At 44.3% G+C, this 25,597-nt stretch overlaps 1 protein-coding gene and 1 long non-coding RNA gene across 2 annotated transcripts; one reads left to right on the top strand and one right to left on the bottom strand.

Moving 5' to 3' along the window:
* The first annotated feature begins 372 nt into the window (after positions 1-372).
* On the top strand, positions 373-8,258 carry BOLA3 (bolA family member 3). The gene is made up of 4 exons (XM_019969906.2): positions 373-522; positions 3,112-3,235; positions 5,226-5,314; positions 7,996-8,258. The coding sequence occupies exons 1-4, from the start codon at positions 469-471 to the stop codon at positions 8,059-8,061; spliced, it is 333 nt and encodes a 110-aa protein (XP_019825465.2). The 5' UTR covers positions 373-468; the 3' UTR covers positions 8,062-8,258.
* A 102-nt stretch (positions 8,259-8,360) lies between these two features.
* LOC139185729 (uncharacterized) lies at positions 8,361-12,079 on the bottom strand. Its single transcript, XR_011569209.1, has 2 exons — positions 11,728-12,079; positions 8,361-8,536 (listed from the first exon to the last, which is right to left on the bottom strand). It is a non-coding gene; the product is annotated as an uncharacterized lncRNA (long non-coding RNA).
* Positions 12,080-25,597: the final 13,518 nt, after the last annotated feature.

Consider the following 25,597-nt stretch of genomic DNA (forward strand, 5'->3'; position numbering starts at 1 on the left):
TGTTCAGGCCTTTAGTCTCTGGACCATTGCGACTGTCCCCGCTCTTCGCAGGGACCAGTGATCTTTCTAAAGCCCAAATCTGAAAACGACTCCCCTGCCTAAAATCCTCCCCCAGGTCCCCCATGGAGCGAGAAGTCGAAGCTCCTCCGTTTAGCAGCAGGTTTTCTGGTGGAGAGTAGGAATACGGGCGTTCCACCTATGGCACCAGGGTCCTTGTGGCGAGGGAGAGTCCGAGCACCGGCTTCTAGGCCGAGGCGGAAGGACCCACTGGAGGCGAGGGCTGGGAGGCAGAGGAAGCCAGGTGAGAGGGCAGACGGCGGGGCCCTGGGCGTCCTGGGCGTGCGTGGCGGCTCGCGGCCTCCGGACAGCAGGGGGCGGCCTCGCCCGTGGCGGCGGCGGCTCTGGTCCCGGACTCCGCGTCTTTCGGGCGACGCGGCAACCTCGGACGGCGGGCCGCGTCGGCCGGGCATGGCGGCGTGGAGCCCGGCCGCGGCAGTGCCTCTGCTTCGGGGAACCCGCCGGGTGAGCGCGGACGGGGACCGAGCCACTCTCCCCGGGGCAGGAACTGCGCTGGGACCGCGGGGCGGGCGGGATTTGGAGAGACGGCCTGCGGAGGGCGACGCACCGGGCCAGGGGCTTCGCCTTCCTTTCTCTCATTCATTGATTCGCTGCTTCATTCATTCAGTGGCCCCGGCCACGGGTACTGAGAGAAGTGTCAGGCCCGGCGCGTGCTGGGGGAGCTCCCCAACGGGGTGGGGGTTGAGGCCGAGGGAACGGATACATAAACAGTCGTAATACAGCAGGCACGGAAAAGGCAATGTTGCTTTACCGAGCCGAAGACAAGGAGTCAGAGCCTGGAGTCGCGGCGTGCGTGCTGGTTCCTGTGACTGAGTCAGGGCTCCGGAACGTCCTCCTGGCTTCTGTGACCTTGACCCTTTCCAAATCTCACACTCCTGGAGTAGGGAGCCAGTAGAGGGCACTCACCATATGCTCTCCTAATTTTCTGTCCCCGTTGCTGATTCATTCTTCCTTCACTCCATCCATTTCTTTTGCTTTCCTCTCACATTCCTCCTTCTCTTGGACCTGCCTCCCCCAAGCATGAAGGGCACTGCTGCTGGTGACTTTCCTTGTGGACAGTCGACATTCCAGGGGTTTTGTCAGTAGATTGCTGGTTTAAAGGCCGCTGTCTGTAGATCAGCAGAGATGAGGGAAAGACTTTTCCCAAGGAGTCATAGTGCTAACCCCACTCTCACCCTTTAATGACTGCTGCGCTGCCTGCCACCTGGCTACCCTGCCTGCCACCTGGCTACCCTCTGCCTTTGCCCCCATCCCCACCTCCAGGGCACTGTTTTCAGAGGAGGTCTCCCGTCCACCCAGCCTTACCCAGGTCCACAACATAAGCTTCTGTCCCTCTGAACAGCACTCAGTGTCCCTCCAGATCTTTCTCCTGACCTGCATTTTCAGCTGCCTGCTAGAATCAGGACTTCTTTGCGGGTACCTGGTACATATGCCCATTTTCTCTGGTGGCTCAACCGGTAAACAATGCGTCTGCAATGCGGGAAACCTGGCTTCAATCCCTGGGTTGGGAAGATCCCCTGGAGGAGAACATGGCAACCCACTCCAGTATTCTTGCCTGGAGAATCTTCAAGGCCAGAGGAGCCTGGCTGGCTACAGTCCATGGGGTCGCAAAGAGTCAGACACGACTGAGCAACTGACCACACAGTACATATGCCCTGAATTGTATGGATTTTCACCCCTGCTCATTCATTCATTCATCCATCACTCAAGTTCTCCTGGGGGCCTGCCCTGGCTCAGTTCTGGAAGACTGCAGCAGCAGGACAGACCCATGTCTTGGCCTCTAAGACCAATTGGTGAAAGAGTCAGTGCACAGGGTATTTTAAAGAAGGTGCTCTGAAGTTTTATAACACAGGACCCTGCTCTAGGCCATCAGAAAAGGCCTGAGGATGGGCAAGACTGAGGGGGTGAAGGGATGGTACCTTCAGCACCAGCATGTGAAGAGCACTCCACCCACCATCCTCCTCCAGCCAGGGAGCCTGGTACTATTCCCTTTTTAAGGATACTCTTATCTAGGAATCTTTCCTGACTTGCTTCAAAAGGCATTGTTACATTGGCATCAAGAAGCCTGTGTAAAAAGTCCAAAATCTTTACCCTGACACTGAAGCCCTGCCATACTCTATTTTCTTTTTTTCAGTATTTGTTTTTACTTATTTGTTTGGCTGCACTGGGTCTTAGCTGAAGCCTGCAGAATTTTTTTATCTTTGTTGCAGCATACAGGAGTTTTAGTTGCAGCATGCAAACTCTTAGTTGCTGCATGTGGGATCTAGTTCCCCCACCAGGGATCGAACCCAGGCCCCCTCCATTGGAAGTGCAGAGTCTTAGCCACTGGATCTCCAGGCAAGTCCCTGCCATGCTATTTTCAGTCTCTCTTTTCAGCATGTGCTTAACCTAGCCAAGGGGCTGCTGACATGATTTTCTGCATCTACATCCCTAAGGGTTGAGACACATTCCCATCAGAAGCACTGGCTCCTTAGGGTAGTCACTGGGGGAGGGAAGAATGTTACTTCCAATGGTAAAAAATCTAAAAATGTTCCTCTTTCAGATCCTTTCATAGAATTCTGTTTCTTCTTTCCAGTAAGAATTGCAGAGAATAGCTGCCTTATTGAGCAGTAGGTCACAAGGTTATACCCCACTGGAGAGAATATGGAATGTTAATCAAGCCTAAAGGGTGGGTGCTATTTGGTCCCATTAGTACATGGTCAGTGGCATGCTTGCCCAAGCAGGGCATGCCTGGCCTCTCCGGGTCTGCATCTTACTAAGGGATCCAACCTTGGGAATGTCACTTGGTGCTTCAGGCACCTCACTATCATGAGGAATAAACATCTGTTGAATGAACTTAGGGAAATTGTTATCTCTGGAGTCCAAGTTAGTTGTTTACAATTCCACTCCTCCCTCAAAAAAAGTTTATTCTGCATCCTGGGGAACTTAAATGGGCATCCGATGCTATGCAGTGCCCCCAGTTTAGCCCAGGGCCCTGCCTTGCAGGGGAGGTCAGAGGGGCCTGCACAGTGACTCTCCTCTGTTCTGTGGCAGCTTCCTCTTCTCCACTGGGCCCAGCGCATGTTTGCCTCACAGACCGAGGCGGAGCTCAAGGTGACCCAGATTCTCAAAGAAAAGTTTCCTCGAGCTACAGCTATCAAAGTCACTGACATTTCAGGTAAGGTCTTCTCTCATCTTTCCCACAGAAATTGGTAGGATTTTACTCGCTGGAGGGGAAGAGGGCAGGGGACTTGGAGGATACCCACCACCAGTGGCTTCTCAGGATGTACGGATTTTGGACAGATAGACCTTGGCCTCGCCTCCCAGAAAGGGTGGAGGTGGGAATGCAGAGACTTCAGCAGGGAACTTCGAGGACTCATGGTTGCCAACCTGGCCCGGCTCAGATTAGATTCCTCTCAGTCACTGTGGGGCTCAGCTCCAGTCTTCAGTTTGACTTTGAGATGAGCCAGACTTTAATTTTCCCACATTCTTCTGATACCCTAGAATGCCAGAGCTGGAACAGATTCCAGGAAGAATGAGTCCAGAGAGGCCAAAGAACTTGCCTGGCCCTTCACAGGGAGGTGGCGGCAGAATCAGGACCCAGGGAGACTGTCCTGAGCCCAGTGACCAGCCCTAGCCAGGCCCCGCCTTTCTCGAATGACCGCTGGGGCCTCAGAAGTTCAGGTTGACTGTGTATTAGGAACAGGCTGGGCAATCAACATCTGCCCCCATTGGACAGGAAAGATAAGGCCTTTATCCAGACACGCCTGTGGAAGAGTTGGTGATTCCCACACCCAGACAGTCTTTATCACTCTCCATTACTCTAGGGCTCACTGGCTTCTCTGAGAACATAACTTTTACAAGGATTAGGAGAAAGTTCAGAGAGTCCTTTTATCCTGGTCACTACAGGAAATGAACCAATCTAAAGATCTGTTAGAATGGCAGGTTGAGTGAGCCCTCTGCAGGGGTCCCAGGGCAATGCTGAGGTCTTCATGTCACCAGTCTTGTACCTGCCACAGGCCCAGTTAGGGCAGAGCTGGAACTTGACCTCTGCTCTGGCTCTGCCTAGTCCTGGTAGAGTGCAGAAAGGGGATCAAGGCTGGGAAGCTTGGTTTAGCCAAAGCTTAGTCTCCTAGAACATATAAGTGAAGTCGCTCAGTCGTGTCCGACTATTTGCGACCCCATAGACTGTAGCCTATCAGGCTCCTCTGCCCATGGGATTTTCCAGGCAAGAGTGCTGGAGTGGATTGTCATTTCCTTTTCCAGGGGATCTTCCCGACCCAGGAATCGAACCCGGGTCTCCCGCATTGCAGGCAGACACTTTACCGTCTGAGCCACCAGGGAAGCAAAGAAAAGCTTAACAAAGCCTATTGAATGAATGGCACTTTCTTGCTGAATTGTTTCATGCTAGAGCAGCACATTTTATTGTTATCATTCATCAGCCCTAGCTCTCTAGCCACATGGAGACAAAGCTTGGTGTAGGGGTAGATGGGTCCACACAAACTCTGCTTTGAGAGCTGTCTCTTACCTGCCACAGCCCTGGGAAGAAATCTTTAATTCAGCTTGTAGAGCAGGGGTGCTGGAGAGCCCAACTCTGTGATTAGCACGTCTTCACTGTTTATTGTAATGCTGTGTCCATATCATTCAGCTCTCTGCTGAATGATAGCATTCGGATCATCTCTTTCACACTTCCTTATTCCTTTACTTTCAGATACGACTGCATGTGGTTTTCAAATCAGATTTTAATGTGTTTTTGCATTTTTAAAAATACCAATTACTGGTCCTTTGGGAAGTGGGACATGGAAATTCAGTCCCTCCCACCTTCTTCCATGGCATTTGCTGGCTTAATAAAAGGAACTAGTAGGCAACTGACATTTCTTAGGCTTTGCGTGTTTTGTGCCTTATCTTTCCTACCCTGGAAGCAGTAATGCTGGGTACCAGATACAAGTGCTTTGCAGAAGGAAGAGCACATTTGGGATTGAGGCAGCCTGCCAGGAGGAGGTCAGGGTCAGATTGTAAGCCATGGTTGTCTAACAATCTTAGCAGCTTTCTGCTGAATGATGACATTCAGACCTTCTTTGGATTGTGTGGTACTTATTCAAGGACATAAGGAACTGTGGCTGCTGTAACTTAATAACTGAAACACTTTCAAATGACATTTATTTCAGGAGGCTGTGGGGCAATGTATGAAATTAAAATTGAATCAGAAGAATTTAAGGAGAAGAGAACTGTCCAGCAGCACCAGATGGTTAATCAGGTCAGTAGAGGCAGCAGTGATTCTCTGTCACGTTCTCTGCATCTGAAAGGGCCTGCGAGTGGAGACAATATTGCACTATCCATCCTAGGAAAGCATAACGCAGCACCACATCATGTGAACAGGACTCAGGATCGAGAAAAATATAAACTGAAACTATCTGGGATTGTACTGTAGGCAAATACGAATGTTATTCAAAATGGAAAACAGGCCACCCAATAGTTATTTTATATTTCCCTGTATAGTGCTACCAAGGTTTACTGTTATTATTGCATATTGAATAGTGTTTGTAAACATAAGACAAAAAAAGATACATGTTCTTGTAGATTTGAAGGTTTCATTTAAGCCTCTTTTAGGACTACTTTACAGGTGGGTAAACTGAGGCATGGCCTGATTGAGAGCTGCTCCAGCTGTCCCAGACCCAATGACAACAGCAGGGGGCTGGAATATCAGATTTAACCTGATTAAGGCCCAGTGTATTCATTATCTGTGCTTATTTCACTTTAAATTTATACCAGCCTTGACCCTTGCACCTGTGTCTGTAAACTCAACCCCTCCATCAGTGTGTTTATCGTTCTGGAAAGTTGGACTTTGTAAACTAGTGTAACTTTTGTAAAGCACAGCTCTGGCCACGAAAGTCAAATCCAGGTGTTCCAAACGACTCTTCCAGGCCTTTCCCACCCTTCTTGGCATGGACCCTCCCTCCGGCCCCCGGCCATTGGTCTCTCCATGCTTCTGGCCCTTGGCCCTGATCAGACCTCCTGCCTGGGCTGCGCCTCCCTCACTTCTTTGCTGGGCTCACATGCTCCCTCAATTTCCTAATTTGTAACAGGGAGAGTAACAGGGTTTGCCTCTTTGGAGGCATTAGTGGTAAAGTCATGTAAAGCACTGAGAAGAGTATCTGATGCGTGGTGAGCCCTTCAGAAACATCAGTGGCCGTCACCATCTTACCCGTAAGCACTGCGAGGAGCCTGCACCAAGTCCAAGGGGCAGGACAGCAATCGCCTCCGCTTGGGAGAACGTCATCTGTGTCATCCTGGGCTCAAAGTTTCCTGTGGGCCCCTACTGAACATGCGCCCTCTCTGGTCCCATCCTTGCTGGATCACCTTGCTTACTTGTCTGTCATTGCCCTAGGAAGCCGACTCTGCAGGCCAGCCCTGCATCTGTTTTCTTTTTTCGTAAATTTTATTTTATATTGGAGCATAGTTGATAGAGGGAAAGGAGAGCTGGCCTGGGTTTGGTTATTATTTTACAGAGAAATTCAGTGTTTAATGCCTGAAAGACTTTCCACTTGAGAGAGTTCACCTCCTGGTACTGGTGAACCTTTAACCCGGGGCAGCTACACAGCATGACCCACCACCACGGGAGCAGGGTCGGCAGGGGAGGAAGGCCTGAGCCTGACCTCCGCCTCGTTCAGGTCCTGGTGCTGCAGGGACTAAGTATCTATTTGATTGTGGTTCCTCATTTACACTCGGGCCCTGACATCATTTGTGGCCTTAAACAAACCTCCTAATTTACAACTTGATTTATTCTGATCTAGAGTAACATTGGCGAATTGGTGCTGATGAGCATGGTTTCGTTTAAAAAATATTTTTACATGAAGCTATGTATATTTTTTTCTTTTATTCAAGTAATTTTTAAAAAGTTTGGCTGAGCTGCTCAGCTTGCAAAATCTCAAGTTCCCCAACCAGGGATTGAACCCAGGCCTCCGTAGTGAAAGTGCTGACTCTTAACTACTAGACCACCAGGGCACTCCCAGTGTGGGGTTTTTTTTTAATATAATTTTTTTTCATTTATTTATTTTTGGCTAAGCTGGGTCCTCCTTGCTACAAGGGCCTTTCTCTGGTCGTGGCGAGCGGGGGCTACGCTCAGGCTCTGCCGGGAGGGCTTCTGGTGGTGGTGGCTTCTCTTGGGCAGCAAGGCTCTAGGGTGCACGGGGTCCAGCACTTGCGGTTCTCAGGCTCTAGGCTCAGGCTCAGTAGTTACGGCGTATGGGCTTAGTTGCTCTGCAGCATGCAGGATCTTCCTGGATCAGCGATCAAACCCACATCTCCTGCAAGGGCAGGCGAATTCTTTACCACCGAGCCACCAGGGACGCCTCCTCAGTGTGGTTTTAAAGAACAGCCGTTCTTTGCTCAAAGAGCAAAACACAAGGAGCAGCCTAGAAGCTCTTCACCGGGGCAGCCTAAAAAGTTAGAATGCATGTAATGGAACACTATGCTGATACCGAAAAGAATGAGGGGCCTGATACGGAAAGACCTTACGTTAGGGGGAAACGCAGAGTGTGGAACGGTGTGTTTGACATGCCATCGTTTGTGTTTTAGAAAGGTAGTGGGGTGGAATATATATTCATATTAGCTTGAATATGCATTTTTTTAATTCTCAGAAAGATACACATGCAAGTAACAACAGTTTTATATTTGGGAGGGAGGTGGAAACGGGGACAACTGTGGGAGGGAGACTTCAGAACATGCCTTTTTTATGCCTTTTGATTTTTGAGTGAACTTAGTGATTCCAAAAAAAAGTGTTTTCCAAAAAAAAAAAGGTGAAGATTGTTTAAAGAAAGTGTGTGTGCAAAGTGTCCTACAGAGATAAAGCTATTAATATATAAAAATATTCCAGTAGAGACTTACTGTAATCAATGTCAAATACAAAACAATGATGATGCTCTTCTGCTTCCTTAGGCACTAAAAGAAGAAATTAAAGGTATGCATGGATTGCGGATATTTACCTCTGTCCCCAAACACTGACCATACCCTGGCTGTGTTGATGCTACTGCTAAAACTTCGGATGACTCTTCCTACCACCGTGCTTCCTCAGCATATGACAAAAAACTTATCTATTTTGTTCATAGACATTTCCATATTGTAATTATAGAAGAATATGCTATCTATTTAGATATTAAATTAAAGGCAACAGATAAGTAAAAATTTTTTTCATTACAAAATATGTACTGAATCCTGCTCTGTGCCTAGGCAACATTCTTAACATGGGTATAATGTAATGAATAGAAGCAGACCAAGAAAGACTATATGAAATTTTTGAAGGGTCATGACTAATGCTTTTAGTTCCTTTATTTCCAAAACATGTCCTTTTATTCAAACTGGTCTTGTCTTTTGAACAGTTCTGTCCTGATGCTAGAGGCAGAATGGAGTGGAAGCTTCCTTGTCAAGAAACTTTCTTGTTTCTTCTCTTCTATGAAACTGCTCCAGTCCCTTCATCTTACTGAAAAGAAAGGAAAGACTTTGGTTTTGCTCTTCCCTTAGTTTACCACTCTCTTTCCCTTTCCCTCCAAACTTCTTACCAGAATGAGCCTGGACCCTCTGGATTCTGAGGAGTGAAGATCCCCCACCCTTTGCACCCTGGTGGAAGGTTGAGCCCACCTCCCATGACAGAAGCTGAAAAAGCTTGCCTTCCTAGCTCTTTGGCAAACAAAGCACAGGCAGATGATCTAGACTCAGCCAATCAGATGGATCTGCCTTGAGCTCTGCGCTGGGAGCGAGTGACGCTGTGAAGCAGGGGCAGTGGCCTGTCCATTTTGGCAGCTGTGGCAGCAATGTCCAGTGTTCTGGGAGGTGGCTGTGTCATAGGCCATCATCTCTGGAGTCCATGGTGGTATCACGCTGTCTGCAACATGATTTGGGCTTTGTCTTCCTCTTCCAGTCCATTTTCAGAAGCTGCTTCGTCAGTGTTGCCAGAAATTCTACGATTATCCCCATGTCCTTTCACTAAATTCTTTTCTGCTCACACTGGCCTAGTCAGTGTCTGATGCTTACAAACAAGAGCCCTGATGGGTTCACCTGCCCCGCACAGTGCATGCAGCTCCTGCCCGCCTGCTCCCGCCTCCCCGCTGGAAAGCTGAGAAATCACATCCACTGACACTCTGTCCACGTGACCCATCACCATGGTGATGGGAGGTTGACCATCCACTCCTTCCTCAAACTCCTGTGTGTTCCATGGAACTGACCAGCAGAGAAATCATTGGTCACTATCAGTTCTTAAGATTCCTCTTACCTCCCTAAGAAATAAAAATATGTAGGTAAAACAACTTTGAGCTCTGGAGCAGCACAAATTTTAAATGTTCCGTTCATATACTGTGCCCTCATTTTTTGGTTTAAAATTGTTCTCTAATCCCACAGTATAGGGGAGGGATTGGTGTCCTGCCAAGGCAGAACGGACTTTTACAGAGAACAGATTCATTCAGTTATATCAGAGTTGAGAAGAAAGGATAAAAGAGAATTCCTAAGGGCCCGCAGCACCCCGAAAGAGCCACACACCCTGGAGGACAGCTTTTAGGTGGCATAGTGAGGAATCACCTAAGTCCCAGAGATGAGGAGGCAGGGGTCAGTGAGAACAGAGAGACCACAGAATTAGATACAGGTTGATTACTTGTGTGGAGCCTAATTATCCTCTTGAGGGTGGGCTGGACACAGTGATCTGCTTCTAAAGAACAGATTAAGGTGGAAGTGACAGTGTGCAGCGTCAGAGACTAGGTCATAAAAGGCACTGAGGCCTCCTCCTTGCTCTCTTGGCCAGCTTTGCTCTGGGGGAAGGCAGCTGCCGTATTGTGAGGACACTCAAGCAGCCTGTGGAGAGGTCCAGGTGATGAGGAGCAAGGCGTCTCCAACAGTCAGTGAGCCATTCATCCTGGAAGTGGGTCCTTCCAAGTCCATTACAGTGAAGTCTTCAGAAAACTGTAGTCCCAGGGGACACCTTGACTGCAAACAGCCAGAACTACTCAGCTAGGCTACTCCTCAATTCCTGACTGATAGGAACCGTGAGATAATGTTTGTTGTTTCCAACTATAACATTCTGGGATAAATTTTTATGCAGCAATAGATAATTGATACACATGTGCATTACTAGGACAACACTGGGGATTACACATATTAAAGGAAGGGCTGAAAAGCCAAACTGCAGAAAGGACAGGGCTACAGCTAAATGTCAGGACCACTGCCACCACCACTTGGGGCTCCCTGCCTCTCCTGTCCGCTCTCTGCAGATTCACTTTATTGTCTCTCACTGTAAATCAGCGTTCACCACATGCTGTCAGTATACAACTGACTATACCGCCAGTAGCTCTTAATTTTACAATCTTAATGTATACCTCATGAAAAGGACAGGAGAAGGCAATGGCACCCCACTCCAGTACTCTTGCCTGGAAAATCCCATGGACGGAGGAGCCTAGTAGGCTGCAGTCCATGGGGTCGCAAAGAGTCGGACACGACTGAGCGACTTCACTTTCACTTTTCACTTTCCTGTATTGGAGAAGGAAATGGCAATCCACTCCAGTGTTCTTGCCTGGAGAATCCCAGAGACGGGGGAGCCTGGTGGGCTGCCGTCTATAGGGTCGCACAGAGTTGAACACGACTGAAGCGACTTAGCAGCAGCATGAAAAGGACAAACTTCCCTTCCAACTTCCGCTTCAAAGGATGCTAGGGAGGGCTTCTAATCAGGGGCCACCTGGACTGATCAGGAGTTAGAGGACACTGAGCCTGCCTCCGGACTCTGGTTTGGAGTGGAGGGAGGAAAACTGCCAAAAGAAGTAGGGGTTCTATTTTCCAAAGCAGAGAGGGGGACGAGACAACAGTCGTGCTCAACTGCAGGAAAAGGTGAGGGAGAGAAAGTCTGGTAGGAGCGTGGTGGCACTAGAGAAACTACGATCTTCCCTCTGCTTCACCACATACTCCCAAATTAAAAGGCAAGCTGGGAGAGGAATCACAGTATTTCTTTTTAGCTGACTGAATAGGAAGAAACTGTTTAATGTTAGCAGCCACAGTATATATTACACTGCATCTGATACAGCCAATTCCTAGAGCTTAGATTAAGGGCTACTTATGGAAACTGCTGAATTAAGATGATACATTTTTTGAGTTAAATGTCCTTTTAAAAACAGTGTATAGTTTTCCTGTGGAAAATCCAAGCTAACTAAGCAAATCAACCTAAGTAAAGGACATTGCCAGGTCCTCTGCCCCCCTTCCTGTTTTGTTAAGAGGGGCTCCTGCGATGCCCCTCTTACTGGGATCAGGGCACCCAACTAGCAGTTGTGGGACAGGCTGGCCTGCAGCCTGGGAGAGGACTAGGGCCGCAAAGTCCCACCCAGACAATGGCAGCGCCAGGGGGTCAATAGAGTCAACTTCCTTTCTTGGGAATCCTGACTGGAAAAGGTGAGTAAGATCAAAGGACAGCTACTGGCTGGTGGAAAGCTCTGGGCAAATAAATCTGGTTCAAATGGGGAAATATGAAGAGACTCAGTCAAGGAGAGGCGGAAATTGAAAAAATTGGCCTAGGAGCTGTCTTGAGGGGCGTTGGTAACTCCGAGTTCAGAGCAAGTCAACACTAGGAAATAAAGACAGCGACTGTCAACCTAGTGCAAATCAGAACTGCCTCGAGTAGTATTTTAAAAATACCCATACCTGGCCCCTCCCAGTCAGACCAGCTAGTGGATGCCGGAGCCTAAGTTGAAGACAGACTCGACGTGAACCGCCACGGACTCCTTAGAGCCCCCGGAGTAGGGACTCAGCCCCCTTTGGCCTGACCCCACCGGGAGAGGCCGGCCCTGCCCGCCCCCTTGTCCCTCTAGGGAGCTGCTGCGCATGCGTCAGTCGGCCCTCTCGCCTCCCGCGTCCAGGGGGCGCAACCCCAGGTCCCTAACTGCAGAGTAGACCGCGGCAGTGCGCGCCCCGCGCCCAGCCCGGCGCAGCCCCGACCCAACCGGGGCGGAGGCCACGCTGCCCCTCGCGGAGTCAGACCCGGGGGACCCGGGGCCAACGGGCCGGACCTCCACTAGCCTCGACCTTCTCCGGGGAGCCGCAAAGAGTCTCCGGGAATGGAGCCGGTCCGTGTTCCCGCCCTGCGCTCGCTCGCGACAACTCAAACCCGTCGACGCGCCGCGGAGCCCCGGGCTGCGGTCCACAGCCACTGCTCAGCGCAGCCCCCAGGCCCAGCCCCCGCCCCCTCGCGCCGGGTCCCGACCTCCCCGGGGCTCCGGCGCCCCTCCCCGGGCCGCGGCGGGGTCTCCACCTCTCGCCCGCGGGGCCGGCTTTGGACGCGTTTTTGTTTGTTTGCTCTGCCAGTGTTGATAAGTGCAAGTCTTCCGTTTGTCACCTCATTTCAGGGAACTGATCCCTTCTTAAGTTGTGATAAAATACTCAGATACTGTGAATTTAAAGGAACATTCATGTACTTAAATTTTTTGAGAAAAATGTAATATTTATTAGACAGAAAAGAGGATACAAATAAAAGGTGCCAGACGGTTTCATTTCTTTTAGAAAAAGAATAAAAAGAAACAATCATGTTGACCTTTGTTCAAACGCAGTTTATTCAAAACCCAGTGTCTGTGTTAGCCTGGCGTCTCATTCAGCAGGCAGCTTCCCTGGCAGTTACGAAAACAAAAAGGTTGTTAGGAGCAGAATAACCAGATAAATGGATAAACATGTAAGAAGTTAAAACAACTGAAGTTCAATTAATCACTTTGTTGTTATTCAGTTGCTCAGTCGTGTCCAACTGTTTGTGACCCCGTAAACTGCAGCATTCTAGGCTTCCCTGTCCTTCACTATCTCCCAGAGTTTGCTCAAACTCGTGTCCATTGATTGAGTCAGTGATGCCATCCAACCATCTCATCGTATGTTGCCCCCTTCTCCTCTTGCCCTCAATCTTTCCTAGCATCAGGGTCTTTTCCAATGAGTCGGCTGTTGTCATCAGATGACCAAAGTGTTGGAGCTTCAGCTTCAGCACCAGTCCTTCCGATGAATATTCAGGGTTGATTTCCTTTAGGATTGACTGGTTTGATCTCCTTGTAGTCCAAGGGACTCTCAAGAGTCTTCTCCAGCACCACAGTTTCAAAGCATCTATTCTTCAGCGCTCAGCCTCCTTGTTTCTACTCTCACATCTGTGTATGACACTAGAAAAACCATAGCTTTGACTGTACAGATGTTTTGTCAGCGGAGTGATGTCTGCTTTTTAATACACTGTTTAGGTTTGTCATTGGGCTTCCCTCATAGCTCAGTTGGTAAAGAATCTGCCTGCAATGCAGGAGACCTGGATTCCTAATCCTGAGTCAGGAAGATCCCCTGGCAAAGAAAATGGCAACCCACTCCAGTATTCTTGCCTGGAGAATCTCATGGACAGAGGAGCCTGGCAGGCTACAGTCCATGGGGTTTCAAGAGTCGGACACGACTTAGCAACTCAACCACCACCACCTAGGTTTGTCATAGCTATTCCTCCAAGGAGAAAGTCTTTTAATTTCACGGCTGCAGTCACTGTCCACGTTGATTTTGGAACCCAGGGAAATGAAATCTGATCCTGTTTCCACTTTTTCTCTATCTATTTGCCATGAAGTGATACTGGATGCCACGATCTTCATTTTTTGAATGCTGGGTTTTAAGCCAGCTTTTTTGCTCTCTTTCGCCTTCATAAAGAGGCTCTTTAGTTTTTCTTCACTATCTGCCATTCAAGTGGTATCATCTGCATATCTGAGGTTGTTGATATTTCTCCCAGCAATCTTGATTCCAGCTTGTGAGTCATCCAGCCCAGCATTTTGTATGATGTACTCCGCTTATAAGTTAAATAAGCAGGGTGACAATATATAGCCTTGTATATTCCTTGTATACTCCTTTCCCAATTTTGAACCAGTCCACTATTCCATGTCCAGTTCTGTTGCTTCACTTTAGGCTTTTGGCTTTTTATAAGCAGTTTTTAGCACAGTTTATCCCTGGAGAAGGGAATGGCAACCTACTCCAGTACTCTTGCCTGGAGAGTCCCACGGACAGAGGAACTTGGCAGGCTACAGTCTATGGGGTTGCAAATAGTTGGACATGACTGAGTAACGAAGCACACACACAGCACAGTTTGCCTAACTTTCCTTTTGTTTTAAAGCTAATTTTATTTGTCCAAGTGAAACCTTTTTTTTAATGGCTACATTGGGTCTACATTGGGGCACTCGGGCTTTCTCTAGTTGCTTCAAGCAGGGTCTACTCTCCAGCTGCAGTGCACAGTCTTGTTGCGTGGCTTCTCTTGTTTCACAGCATGGGCTCTAGACAAACAGACTCTAGACCGCAGAGCTCAGTGATTGTGGCTCATGGGCTTAGCTGCCCTTCAGTTCAGTTCAGTTCAGTCCAGTCCTTAGGCATATGGAATATTCCTGGACCATGGATCAAACTCATATCCCCTGCATTGGCAGGTGGATTCTTTTACCATGAGACTACCAGGGAAATCCTATATAACTGTTCTTAGAACAGTTTTAGATTTACCAAAAAAAAAGATAGTATAGAGAGTTCTCAGACTTTCCCCTCGTATTAACAGCTTACTTTCTTATGGCACATTTGTTACAGTTAGTAAACCAATACAGATACAGTATTACAAATTAAAGCCCAAAGTTGATTCAGGTTTCCATTGTTTTCCCTGATGTCTCAGCCAGGTAGCCCCTCCACCACACCACATTATTTTTAGTCTGACTGTCTCCTTAGGCCTCTGTCCCTCAAGACAGTTTCTCAGAATTTCTTTGTTTTTGGTGACTGTTTGAATAGCGGTACATACAAATATATTCTGAGGGGTAAATTATAGATGTGATTGATTGAAAGCAATTTTAAAACAAAAACAAAACCACAAAAGGAGTCACAATGCAGTTGGCCAATTGAAAACTATTCTAATGGCAAACCTTAGGTAATCACATCTTAGATACCACACACACACACACACACACACACGTGCTCTAACATTATGAAAAAGAAAACAAGTGCCCCGAGTTTCAGACCTTAGGAAGTAACAGCTTCACCCAAACAGGATGAGTTTAAAGGAAGGCGTTGTCTGGGGTAGGATTTGATAGATTTATAAACAAGGTTAGAAGGGAAAGACTTGAACACACGCATTGTTAACCAGTAAGTGAAACTGCAGAACACATTTTGGGACTTAGTAAAGCATAAGTTCTGTGTTGGTGCTAAAAGAATTCAGTGAAAGGCAGAATGACAGGTAAGAAAAGTTTATTAGTATAGGACACTTGTGAGGGGGTACAAATGGGGAGGCAAGGGAGTACCTCGCTGAAAGCTGGGTGAACTGCATTTCTATAAGCAAAGGAAAAGTGGGGAGAGAAAGAAGACTACCAGAATTCTTCCTCATTCTTGATTAGACATAAAACTTCCATCATCAGCTCCTCCTCCATGCCAAGTGGGGGAGTTTTCTCGTCCCTACATGGTCAAACCAGGACTGTCATGGTGCAAAGGAAAGGCGCAAAAAGCCAGCAACATATACTAAAACTGGTAAATCATCTTAGGTTTCAGTATAATGTCATCTTTTCCCTATATTTTGGTTTTTAATGTTCTCAGAGGACCCTGTCCTAGGAATCATTAACTTACTGATCTCACTGGGCAGGATGTGGGTCTCGTTCCACCATTGTTTTATTGTTTAGGGGAATGTCTCATGCTACTGTTGCGTGGTTTTGTTGCTATACAAGCCTGCTTTCTTGAGTGATTGTTAACTTCCAGGGGTCTCTCATAACTTTTTTTTTTTAACCTATATAATCCTCTAGTGGGATTAACTATTTAATCACCTACTTTGCCCCTTCACTCTGTACCTATCATAAATGTGTTACTATTAACCTGTAAAATAAAGGAAGAAAACTTTATAAACAGGCTGAGATTTTCCTTTCTTTATTTAACAGAGAACTGTTGGAAGAAAATAATACCTTGGGTAGAAATGGAAATTCCTGATGCTTTGGAAATTGTTCAGTAATTTTTCCAACACTTCAGGCACTGACCAAAGCAACTGAAGCTACAAAATATCTTGAACTATTTACTCACTGTCCCATGACTTCATCTGTTTTTGGTGCAGAGGCTACAACTTAAAATAGTGACCATAAATTTATGCACACAACACTTGTTCTGTACAAGCCAATTGAGCTATTTTCTGAATCAAATTTGCAAAGTCCTAAAGAAAAATAAGCTTCAAAGAACAGGATGTTTTTCAAGTCAGTCTCTTTGAAAGCTAATGTTAACTTGCTCTATTCTAGACTTTTTCTGGTAGTTAATAGTTTGGAAATGAGCTCATAATATGATATAAGAAGGTCAGATTTTAATATCTTTGGTCTCCATTCATCTGATTATATGTCAGAAGCAGTTAATGTACTAGTTTAATGAGCATGATGGCTCATTAAAACAAATATCCATCATTTAAGTGTTAGCTCATTTTCTTTCTGCAAGACTTAAAAAAGAAAACTAAAACAATCCCCTGAAGAGGTCTGGATCTAGATAAGTGGCTTTATCAATATCATGTCAGTAAAGGCATAATAATTCAAAAGAAATTTTAATTATAAAACTTTAGAAATTATATTAAACATAGTTGTAAGTTGGGCTGTCAGTAAGTACAGTCCTCTACATTTCACTTTGGTAGCCAGTGTAAACGGTAAGCTGATTGCAACTAACTTACCTAGAAACACAGGCCACCCTGAGCAACAAGTCTGAGGCCCTCCTGACATCTTCTGGTCCTCTGATGTGTGCTTATGAAATAAGCCCATAAAGTGGGGGCAAAAAGGTAATTTTCCTATCTAAAAGTAAGACAGACATGAGTAAATATTTTTCAAAGCTAAAAAAAAAAAAAAAAAAAGAATATGTCTCAACCTAACCCTTCCTTCTGACCCATTTATAACTGGTTCTCTGTGATCTCTAGGTAGATCTCTTTATTGAGAATAATTAAACACTGGATTTGGTAGCTGACTATGCATGTGACTATTTCACTATCCATCCATCCTCCTACTTCAGTGCTAATTTAAGAATGCAAATCCTATGTGGTCAGATTTCTTTGACGACAGTGAGAAATGTTTATTTTATCCTGGCTAAAGTTAATCACACTTTCTGAAGTGAGCCCTTACATTTACTGCTTTTTAAAAGTTTCAGTAAGCTAAAAAAAAAAATTAAATTTAGGTCTTAACTGTAGTTATCGGCACACTGCATTCAAGTTATAGCCTAGCCTGGGAAAGTGTGAGCTGAATACAGCTGCTTCTGCCACCAAACTTCCAGCTGAAACAGCACCAAGGTGACTGAGAAGTGGACATGTGCTGTTTTCATGTCTAGACTGTCTGATCTACGATTTGGTGGAGAACTCAGCTGGTGCTATATGTAAAACTCAACAGGTTGATTGACCGAACTTTTACAGATTTCAGTTAGTCATTTGGGATCACATAGACATGCTGAGAAAATCATGATGAACTAACCATGATCTTCACCAGTTATCCATTTGGTACCAGTGTAAGTATTTTCTTACTTTACTCGAGTAAGATTTTGTTTTGTTCAAGATTTCCTCCAAGTGAATAATGGCAAAGTTTAGCAAACTAGCATAGTTCAATTTATTAAGTTACAAAAAGTAACATTCATGCTTCAGTTTATGACAAACTCTGCATATAAATAAAGGAGCAGAAGCACTCTACTATGCTTTTTCATTCAGAAAAAATGATTAGGAGGTAGAATCCAACTTTTTGTTATTTATAGATGCTGCCAAAGGTAGAAATGTTTATCAGATTTCAAATACTGTATGTTGGAAATTGGGACTTGGCAGCTTTGAATGTAAAACTTCATCTTAGCAGGAGAAACTTGACTAAGGGTCAAAACTTAGTCAAGGAATATTAATAAATAAAATAATTCATTAATAATTAATAAATAAAATATGTATTGTGGTGCTAGCCATCCATCCAGTATTTTTTTTAATTTATTATGTATTTATTTGGCTGTGCTGGCTCTTAGTTGTAGCATGAGAACTCTTATCTGGGCCATGTGGGATCTAGTTCCCTGACTGGGGATCGAACCTGGGCCCTCTACATTGGGAGTGTGGAGTCTTAGCCACTGGACTGCCAGGGAAGTCCCTATGCAGTATTCTGAAGAACTTGCAGTAATAGTCACAGTTGTGGGTAGAAAAAACTCCAGTGTTGTTGATTTTTTAAACACTTTTAAAGTGATATTAAATATAGGCATGCCTTGTTTTTATCTGTCTCCACTTTATTGTGCTTTGCAGATATTGCATTATTTGCAGGTTGAAGGTTTGTGGCAACCTTGCATTGAGAACATCTTATGGGCACCATTTCCTAACAGCGTTTGCTCACTTTGTATCTCTGTGTCACATTTTAGTAATTACAATAGTTTAAAATTTTTTTTAAATTTCACCATTGCTGTATTTGTTATGATGATCTGTGATCTGTGATCTTTGATGTTCCTATTTAAAAATTTTTTATTAGAGTATAGTTGATTTTATGTGTTCATTTTTGCTGTACAGCAAAGTGAATCAGTTATAGATGTAAATGTGTATATTCTTTTAAAACTTCTTTTCCAATATAGGTCATTACAGAGTATTGAGAAGAGTTTTCTGTGCTGTAGAGTAGATCCTTACTACTACTATTACTAAGTCGCTTCAGTCGTGTCCGACTCTGTGCGACCCCATAGACGGCAGCCCACCAGGCTCCCCCGTCCCTGGGATTCTCCAGGCAAGAACACTGGAGTGGGTTGCCATTTCCTTCAATGCATGAAAGCGAAAAGTGAAAGTGAAGTCGCTCAGTATGTCCGACTCTTCGTGACCCCATGGACTGCAGCCTACCAGGCTCCTCCATCCATGGGATTTTCCAGGCAAGAGTACTGGAGTGGGTGGCCATCGCCTTCTCCGAGAGTAGGTCCGTACGAGTCATCTATTTTATATAGTAGTGTGTATATGTCAATAACCATCTCCCGGTTTATCCCTCCCCCACCTTTCCCTCCTGGCAACCATAACTTTATTTTCTACATCCGTGACTCTACTTCTCTTTTGCAAATAAGTTAATTTGTACCCTCTCTTTTTAAAGGTTTCATATATAAGCAATTATCATATGATATTTATTTTTCTCTGCCTTACTTCACTCAGTATGACGATCTTCAGGTTCATCCATATTGCTGCAAATGACATTATTTCATTTTTTTTATGGCTGATTGATGTTACTATTGTAATTGCTTGGGGAGCCATGCACCTCACCCATATAAGACAGCAGACTACACAAACTAAACATTGTGTGTCTTCTGACCGCTTACCGACAAGCCATTCCCCATCTCTATCCCTCTCCTTGGGCCTCCCCATTTCCTGAGACGTAACAATATTGAAGTTGAACCCTAAGATGGCCTCCAAGTGTTCAAGTTAAAGAAAGAGTTGCACATCTCTCACTTTAAATCAAAAGCTAGAAATAATTTAGTGAGGAAGTTATGTCAAAAATCAAGATAGGCCAAAAGCTGAGCCTTTCGTGCCAGTTAGCCAAGTTGTGAATGCAAAGGCAAAGTTCTTGAAGGAAATTGAAAGTGCTACTCCAGTGAACACACAAGTGATGTGAAACAGCCTTAGTGCTGTCATGGAGTTTTAGTGGTCTGGATCGAAGATCAAACCAGCCACAGTAGTCCCTTAAGCCAAAGCCTAGTCTAGAGCAAAGGCCTAAGCTCTTTTCAATTCTATGAAGGCTGAGAGAGATGAGAAAGCTGCAGAAATAAAGGGTGAGGCTAGAAGAGGTTGGTTCATGAAGTTTCGGGAAGGAAACCATTTGCATAATATAGAAGTACAAGGGGAAGCAGCAACTGCTGATGTAGAAGCTGCTGAGTTATGCAGCTGTAGCTAAGATAATTCATTGAAGGTGGCCTCACCAAACAACAGATTTTCAGTATAAATGAAACAGCCTTATCTTGGAGGAAGATGCCATCTAGGACTTTCACAGGTAGAGAGGAGAAATCAATGCCTAGTTTAAGAGCTTCGAAGACTCTCAGTTCAGTTCAGTCGCTCAGTCGTGTCTGACTCTTCGAGACCCCATGAATCACAGCATGCCAGGCCTCCCTGTCCATCACCAACTCCCAGAGTTCACTCAAACTCATGTCCATCGAGTCAGTGATGCCATCCAGCCAAGGATGCCCTTCTCCTCCTGCCCCCAATCCCTCTCTGCATCAGAGTCTTTTCCAATGAGTCAACTCTTTGCATCAGGTGGCCAAAGTATTGGAGCTTCAGCTTCAGCATCAGTCTTTCCAATGAACACCCAGGACTGATCTCCTTTAAGATGGACTGGTTGGATCTCCTTGCAGTCCAAGGCACTTGCAAGAGTCTTCTCCAGCACCACAGTTCAAAAGCATCAATTCTTCAAAGACTAGTTAGGTGCTAATGCATCTGGTGGTTTTATGGTGAAACCCGGCTCATTTACCATTGTAAAAATCCTAAGGTCCTTAAGAATTTTGCTAGATTGACTCTACCTGTGCTCTGCAAGTGGAACAATAAAGCCTGGATGACAGCATATCTGTTTATTACATGATTTATGGAATATTTTAGGCCCACTGTTGAGACTCACTGCTATTAAGAAGAAAGATTCCTTTCGAAATATCACTGTTCATTGACAATGCATGTGGTCACCCAAGAGCTCTGATGGAGATATACAATGAGATTAACATTGTTTTCATATCTGCTAACCCAACTCGGGACTTCCCAGGTGGCTCAGCGGTAAAGAATCTGCCTGCAATGCAGGAGGTGGGTTCAATTCCTGGGTCAGGAATATCCCTTGGAGGAAGAAATGGCAACCTATTCCAATATTCTTGCCAGGAAAATCCCATGGACAGAGGAGCCTGGCGGGCTACAGTTGGTGGAGTTGCAGAGTCGGACATGACTGAGTACACACGAACAATACAACACAACACTCATTCTGCAGCCAAGGGGTAATTCTGACTTTCAAGTTTTAGTAGTTAAGAAATACATTTTTTATTTTATTAGTCATAGTTGATTTTAACTAAACAAGAAAAACTTGGCAATATCTATTAAAGTTCAGATAGAAAATAAAAGGAATGCATTTTGTAAGGCCACAGGTGTTATAGTTAGTGATTCCTCTGATGGATCTGGGCAAAGTCAGTTAAAAACCCTCTGAATTGGAAAGGCTTCACCATTCTAGATCCCATTAAGAACATTCATGATTCACAGGAAGAGGTCAAAACATCAATATTAATAGGAATTTGGAAGAAGTTGATTCCAATCCTCACAGATAGCTTTGAGGGGTTCAAGACGTTCCTGGAGGAAGTAACTGCAGATGTGGTGGAAATAGCAAGAAGACTGGAATTAGAAGTGGAGCCTGAAGATGTGACTGAGTTGCTATAATCTCATGATAAAACTTTTCACAGATGAAGGATTGCTTCTTATCGATGTCGGTATGTTGTTCTTTCAAACATAAAGCTACTGCACACTTAGTAGGCTACAGTATAGCATAAACATAACTTTTATATGCACTGGAAAGCCAAAAAAAGTCTTGTGACTTTATTATTATATTCACTTTATTGCAGTAGTCTGGAACCAAACTTGCAATATTTGCAAACTTGCAAAGAAAGGGGTTTCCCGAGATGGAATCTGCTCCTGGTGAAGATACTGTAAAGACTGTTGAAATGACAGTAAAGAATCTAGAGTATTACATACACATAGTTGATTGATAAGGCAAAGGCTGGTTTGAGAGAATTGACTCCAATTTTGAAAGATGTTGAACTGTGGGTAAAATGCTATCAAACAGCATTGCATACTATAGAGAAATTGTCCATGAAAGGAAGGGTCAATAGATGTGGCAAATTTCATTGCTGTCTTATTTTAAGAAATTTCCATAGCTATCCCCCTCTCAGAAACTACCACCCCAATCAGTCAGTAGCCATCAACATTGGGGTAAGATCCTCCACCAGCAAAAAGACCTAACTTGCTGAAGGCTCAGATGATGGTTAGTATTTTTTAGCAATAAAGTATTTTTAAAAATATAGATACGTATGTTGTTCTTTCAGACATAATGGTATTTCACACTTGCTAAACTTCAATGGAGCATAAACATAACTTTTATGTGAACCAGGAAACCAAAAACAAAATCACGTGACTGTATTATCATATTCACTTTATTGCAGTGATCTAGAACCAAACTTGCGATATCTCTGAGGTTCGCCTGCACACATCTTAGCACCTTTGCTATTTTTATCCAAATAGACTTTGACAAAGTAGGAAAATAATCCTTTTCATATTCATTTCCTCAAATGCAGAATCACTTTCATTTCAACTATAACATACAACGTGTCTGCTTCAATTACCGAAAGAATTCCTTCATACTGAGCTTCTAATATGTAGACTTTTACAAGTCCTTGTAGGGAGTAGGGAGAAGAGATTCCTATCAAAATTCATGGCCAAACCTGGCCCTCACTCTCCTGCCTTTGCTTCTCTGTGTAACTGGTGTCTGTGTGCCTCCAGTCTTCAGTTATTTGGAACTACGGTTTATGTGCATTCCACTCTGTTGTCAGGCCTGTTCACGTGGTGCTGGGAGCTTGCGTTCAACCTCAGCCAACCACACTTCAAGTTTCTGGGCCTCTAGTCACAGTTTTCCTATGTATATGCTTCATATGTATATATATATATATACACACACATATATACACACACACACTCTCTCTCTCTTTCTCTATATATAGAGAGAATGTGTTTCATATACATATATACATATATTTAATTTGCGCCCCAAAATGGTTGGGTCTCCCATTTGAGGATTCTTTGGACAGTCACTCTTCGTTTTTGTTAGGCCATCTCTTCGATCCATCTCCATTTGGATTTCTTTATTCAATTCACTGACTTTATATAGCTTTTTTCTTCTCTGTTGAAGGGAAAGATTGCTGGAACTCTCTCATGTTGCATTCCCCCCAACCCCCCACTGCACCATACTTTAGGTTTTTAAGGAAGTGAATTTGAGGTTTGAAGATCATGAACTCATTGGAGCAATGAGTTCCTTTTACTGTATGAGAGATTTATTTAATTTATTTTTAATACTTTATTATTGTATCAGCTGTGTTGGGTCTTTGCTGCAGCATATAGGCTCAGTAGCTACCTAGTACAAGCTTAGTTGCTGTGGGGCACGTGGGATCTTTGTTCTCCAGCCAGGGATGAACCCACATACCCTGCATGGGAAGGTGAACTCTTAACAACTGGACCACCAAGGAAGTCTCATGAACAGCCATAACTTTTCTTTGGATTTGCTGTCAGATTTGACTTCCGATTTGCCTTCTCTGCAATTTGAAAGACTATTATCAGACACAGTACATGTCATTGGCTGAGTGTCATCCTCAGATGTCTCCAGGAGGCTCAATCTCTGACTTGACAGTTTCTATTATCAACTGTGCCATTTATTTGATCATTGATTCAGCTGTCTTAACTATGGTATCCACAAGCATTTCACATTGACTGCTATTGTCTGTTGATCAATTTCTGCATGTCTTCACTGATTTTCTGGTTCTCACTATCCTTCTTTCCTCCATCTCTTGTATTTTCTGAAAGATACGTGAATATGGATATATGAGTATGGTAATATTCATACAAGTCCTGGTCAAATTTCTCTCTATTTTATTATCTGAAACTGGTCTTTATTTCAATTTGGTTTGTGTGTGTGTGTGAACTATGGGTTATTTTTTAAAATTATTTTTAATTGGAGGATAATTATTTACAATGTTGTGTTAGTTTCTGCCATATAACAACAATGAATCAGCCATAGGCATGCATATATTCCCTGGTTGAATTTCGTGAAGACTTGGTGAGTAATCTGCCCTACTGTCCTGTTATTGAGGAGTTGTTGGTGTGCCTTTTGAGTTTGTTGGTGTGCCCTTTCAACACCTACCTTTTAAAATATAAATGGTGGTGAAAGAAATCAAAGAGGACACTAATAGGTGGAGAAATATACCATGTTCATGGATTGGAAGAATCAATATAGTGAAAATGAGTATACTACCCAAAGCAATTTATAGATTCAACGCAATCCCTATCAAGCTACCAACAGTATTCTTCACAGAGCTAGAACAAATAATTTCACAATTTGTATGGAAATACAAAAAACCTCGAATAGCCAAAGCGATCTTGAGAAAGAAGAATGGAACTGGAGGAATCAACCTACCTGACTTCAGGCTCTACTACAAAGCCACAGTTATCAAGACAGTATGGTACTGGCACAAAGACAGAAATATTGATCAATGGAATAAAATAGAAAGCCCAGAGATAAATCCACGCACATATGGACATCTTATCTTTGACAAAGGAGGCAAGAATATACAATGGATTAAAGACAATCTCTTTAACAAGTGGTGCTGGGAAATCTGGTCAACCACTTGTAAAAGAATGAAACTAGACCACTTTCTAACACCATACACAAAAATAAACTCAAAATGGATTAAAGATCTAAACGTAAGACCAGAAACTATAAAACTCCTAGAGGAGAAGATAGGCAAAACACTCTCCGACATACATCACAGCAGGATCCTCTATGACCCCCCTCCCAGAATATTGGAAATAAAAGCAAAAATAAACAAATGGGACCTAATTAAACTTAAAAGCTTCTGCACATCAAAGGAAACTATTAGCAAGGTGAAAAGACAGCCTTCAGAATGGGAGAAAATAATAGCAAATGAAGCAACAGGCAAACAACTAATCTCAAAAATATACAAGCAACTCCTACAGCTCAACTCCAGAAAAATAAACGACCCAATCAAAAAATGGGCCAAAGAACTAAATAGACATTTCTCCAAAGAAGACATACAGATAGCTAACAAACACATGAAAAGATGCTCAACATCACTCATTATCAGAGAAATGCAAATCAAAACCACTATGAGGTACCATTTCACACCAGTCAAAATGGCTGCAATCCAAAAGTCTACAAATAATAAATGCTGGAGAGGGTGTGGAGAAAAGGGAACCCTCTTACACTGTTAGTGGGAACGCAAACTAGTACAGCCACTATGGAGAACAGTGTGGAGATTCCTTAAAAAACTGGAAATAGAACTGCCTTATGATCCAGCAATCCCACTGCTGGGCATACACACTGAGGAAACCAGAAGGGAAAGAGACACATGTACCCCAATGTTCATTGCAGCACTGTTTATAATAGCCAGCACATGGAAGCAACCTAGATGTCCATCAGCAGATGAATGGATAAGAAAACTGTGGTACATATACACAATGGAGTATTACTCAGCCATTAAAAAGAATACATTTGAATCAGTCCTAATGAGGTGGATGAAACTGGAGCCTATTATACAGAGTGAAGTAAGCCAGAAGGAAAAACATAAATACAGTATACTAACGCATATATATGGAATTTAAAAAGATGGTAACAATAACCCGGTGTACGAGACAGCAAAAGAGACACTGATGTATAGAACAGTCTTATGGACTCTGTGGGAGAGGGAGAGGGTGGGAAGATTTGGGAGAATGGCATTGAAACATGTAAAATATCATGTAAGAAACGAGTTGCCAGTCCAGGTT

Source organism: Bos indicus, chromosome 11 (assembly GCF_029378745.1).
Source record: "Bos indicus isolate NIAB-ARS_2022 breed Sahiwal x Tharparkar chromosome 11, NIAB-ARS_B.indTharparkar_mat_pri_1.0, whole genome shotgun sequence".
NCBI lineage: Eukaryota > Metazoa > Chordata > Mammalia > Artiodactyla > Bovidae > Bos > Bos indicus.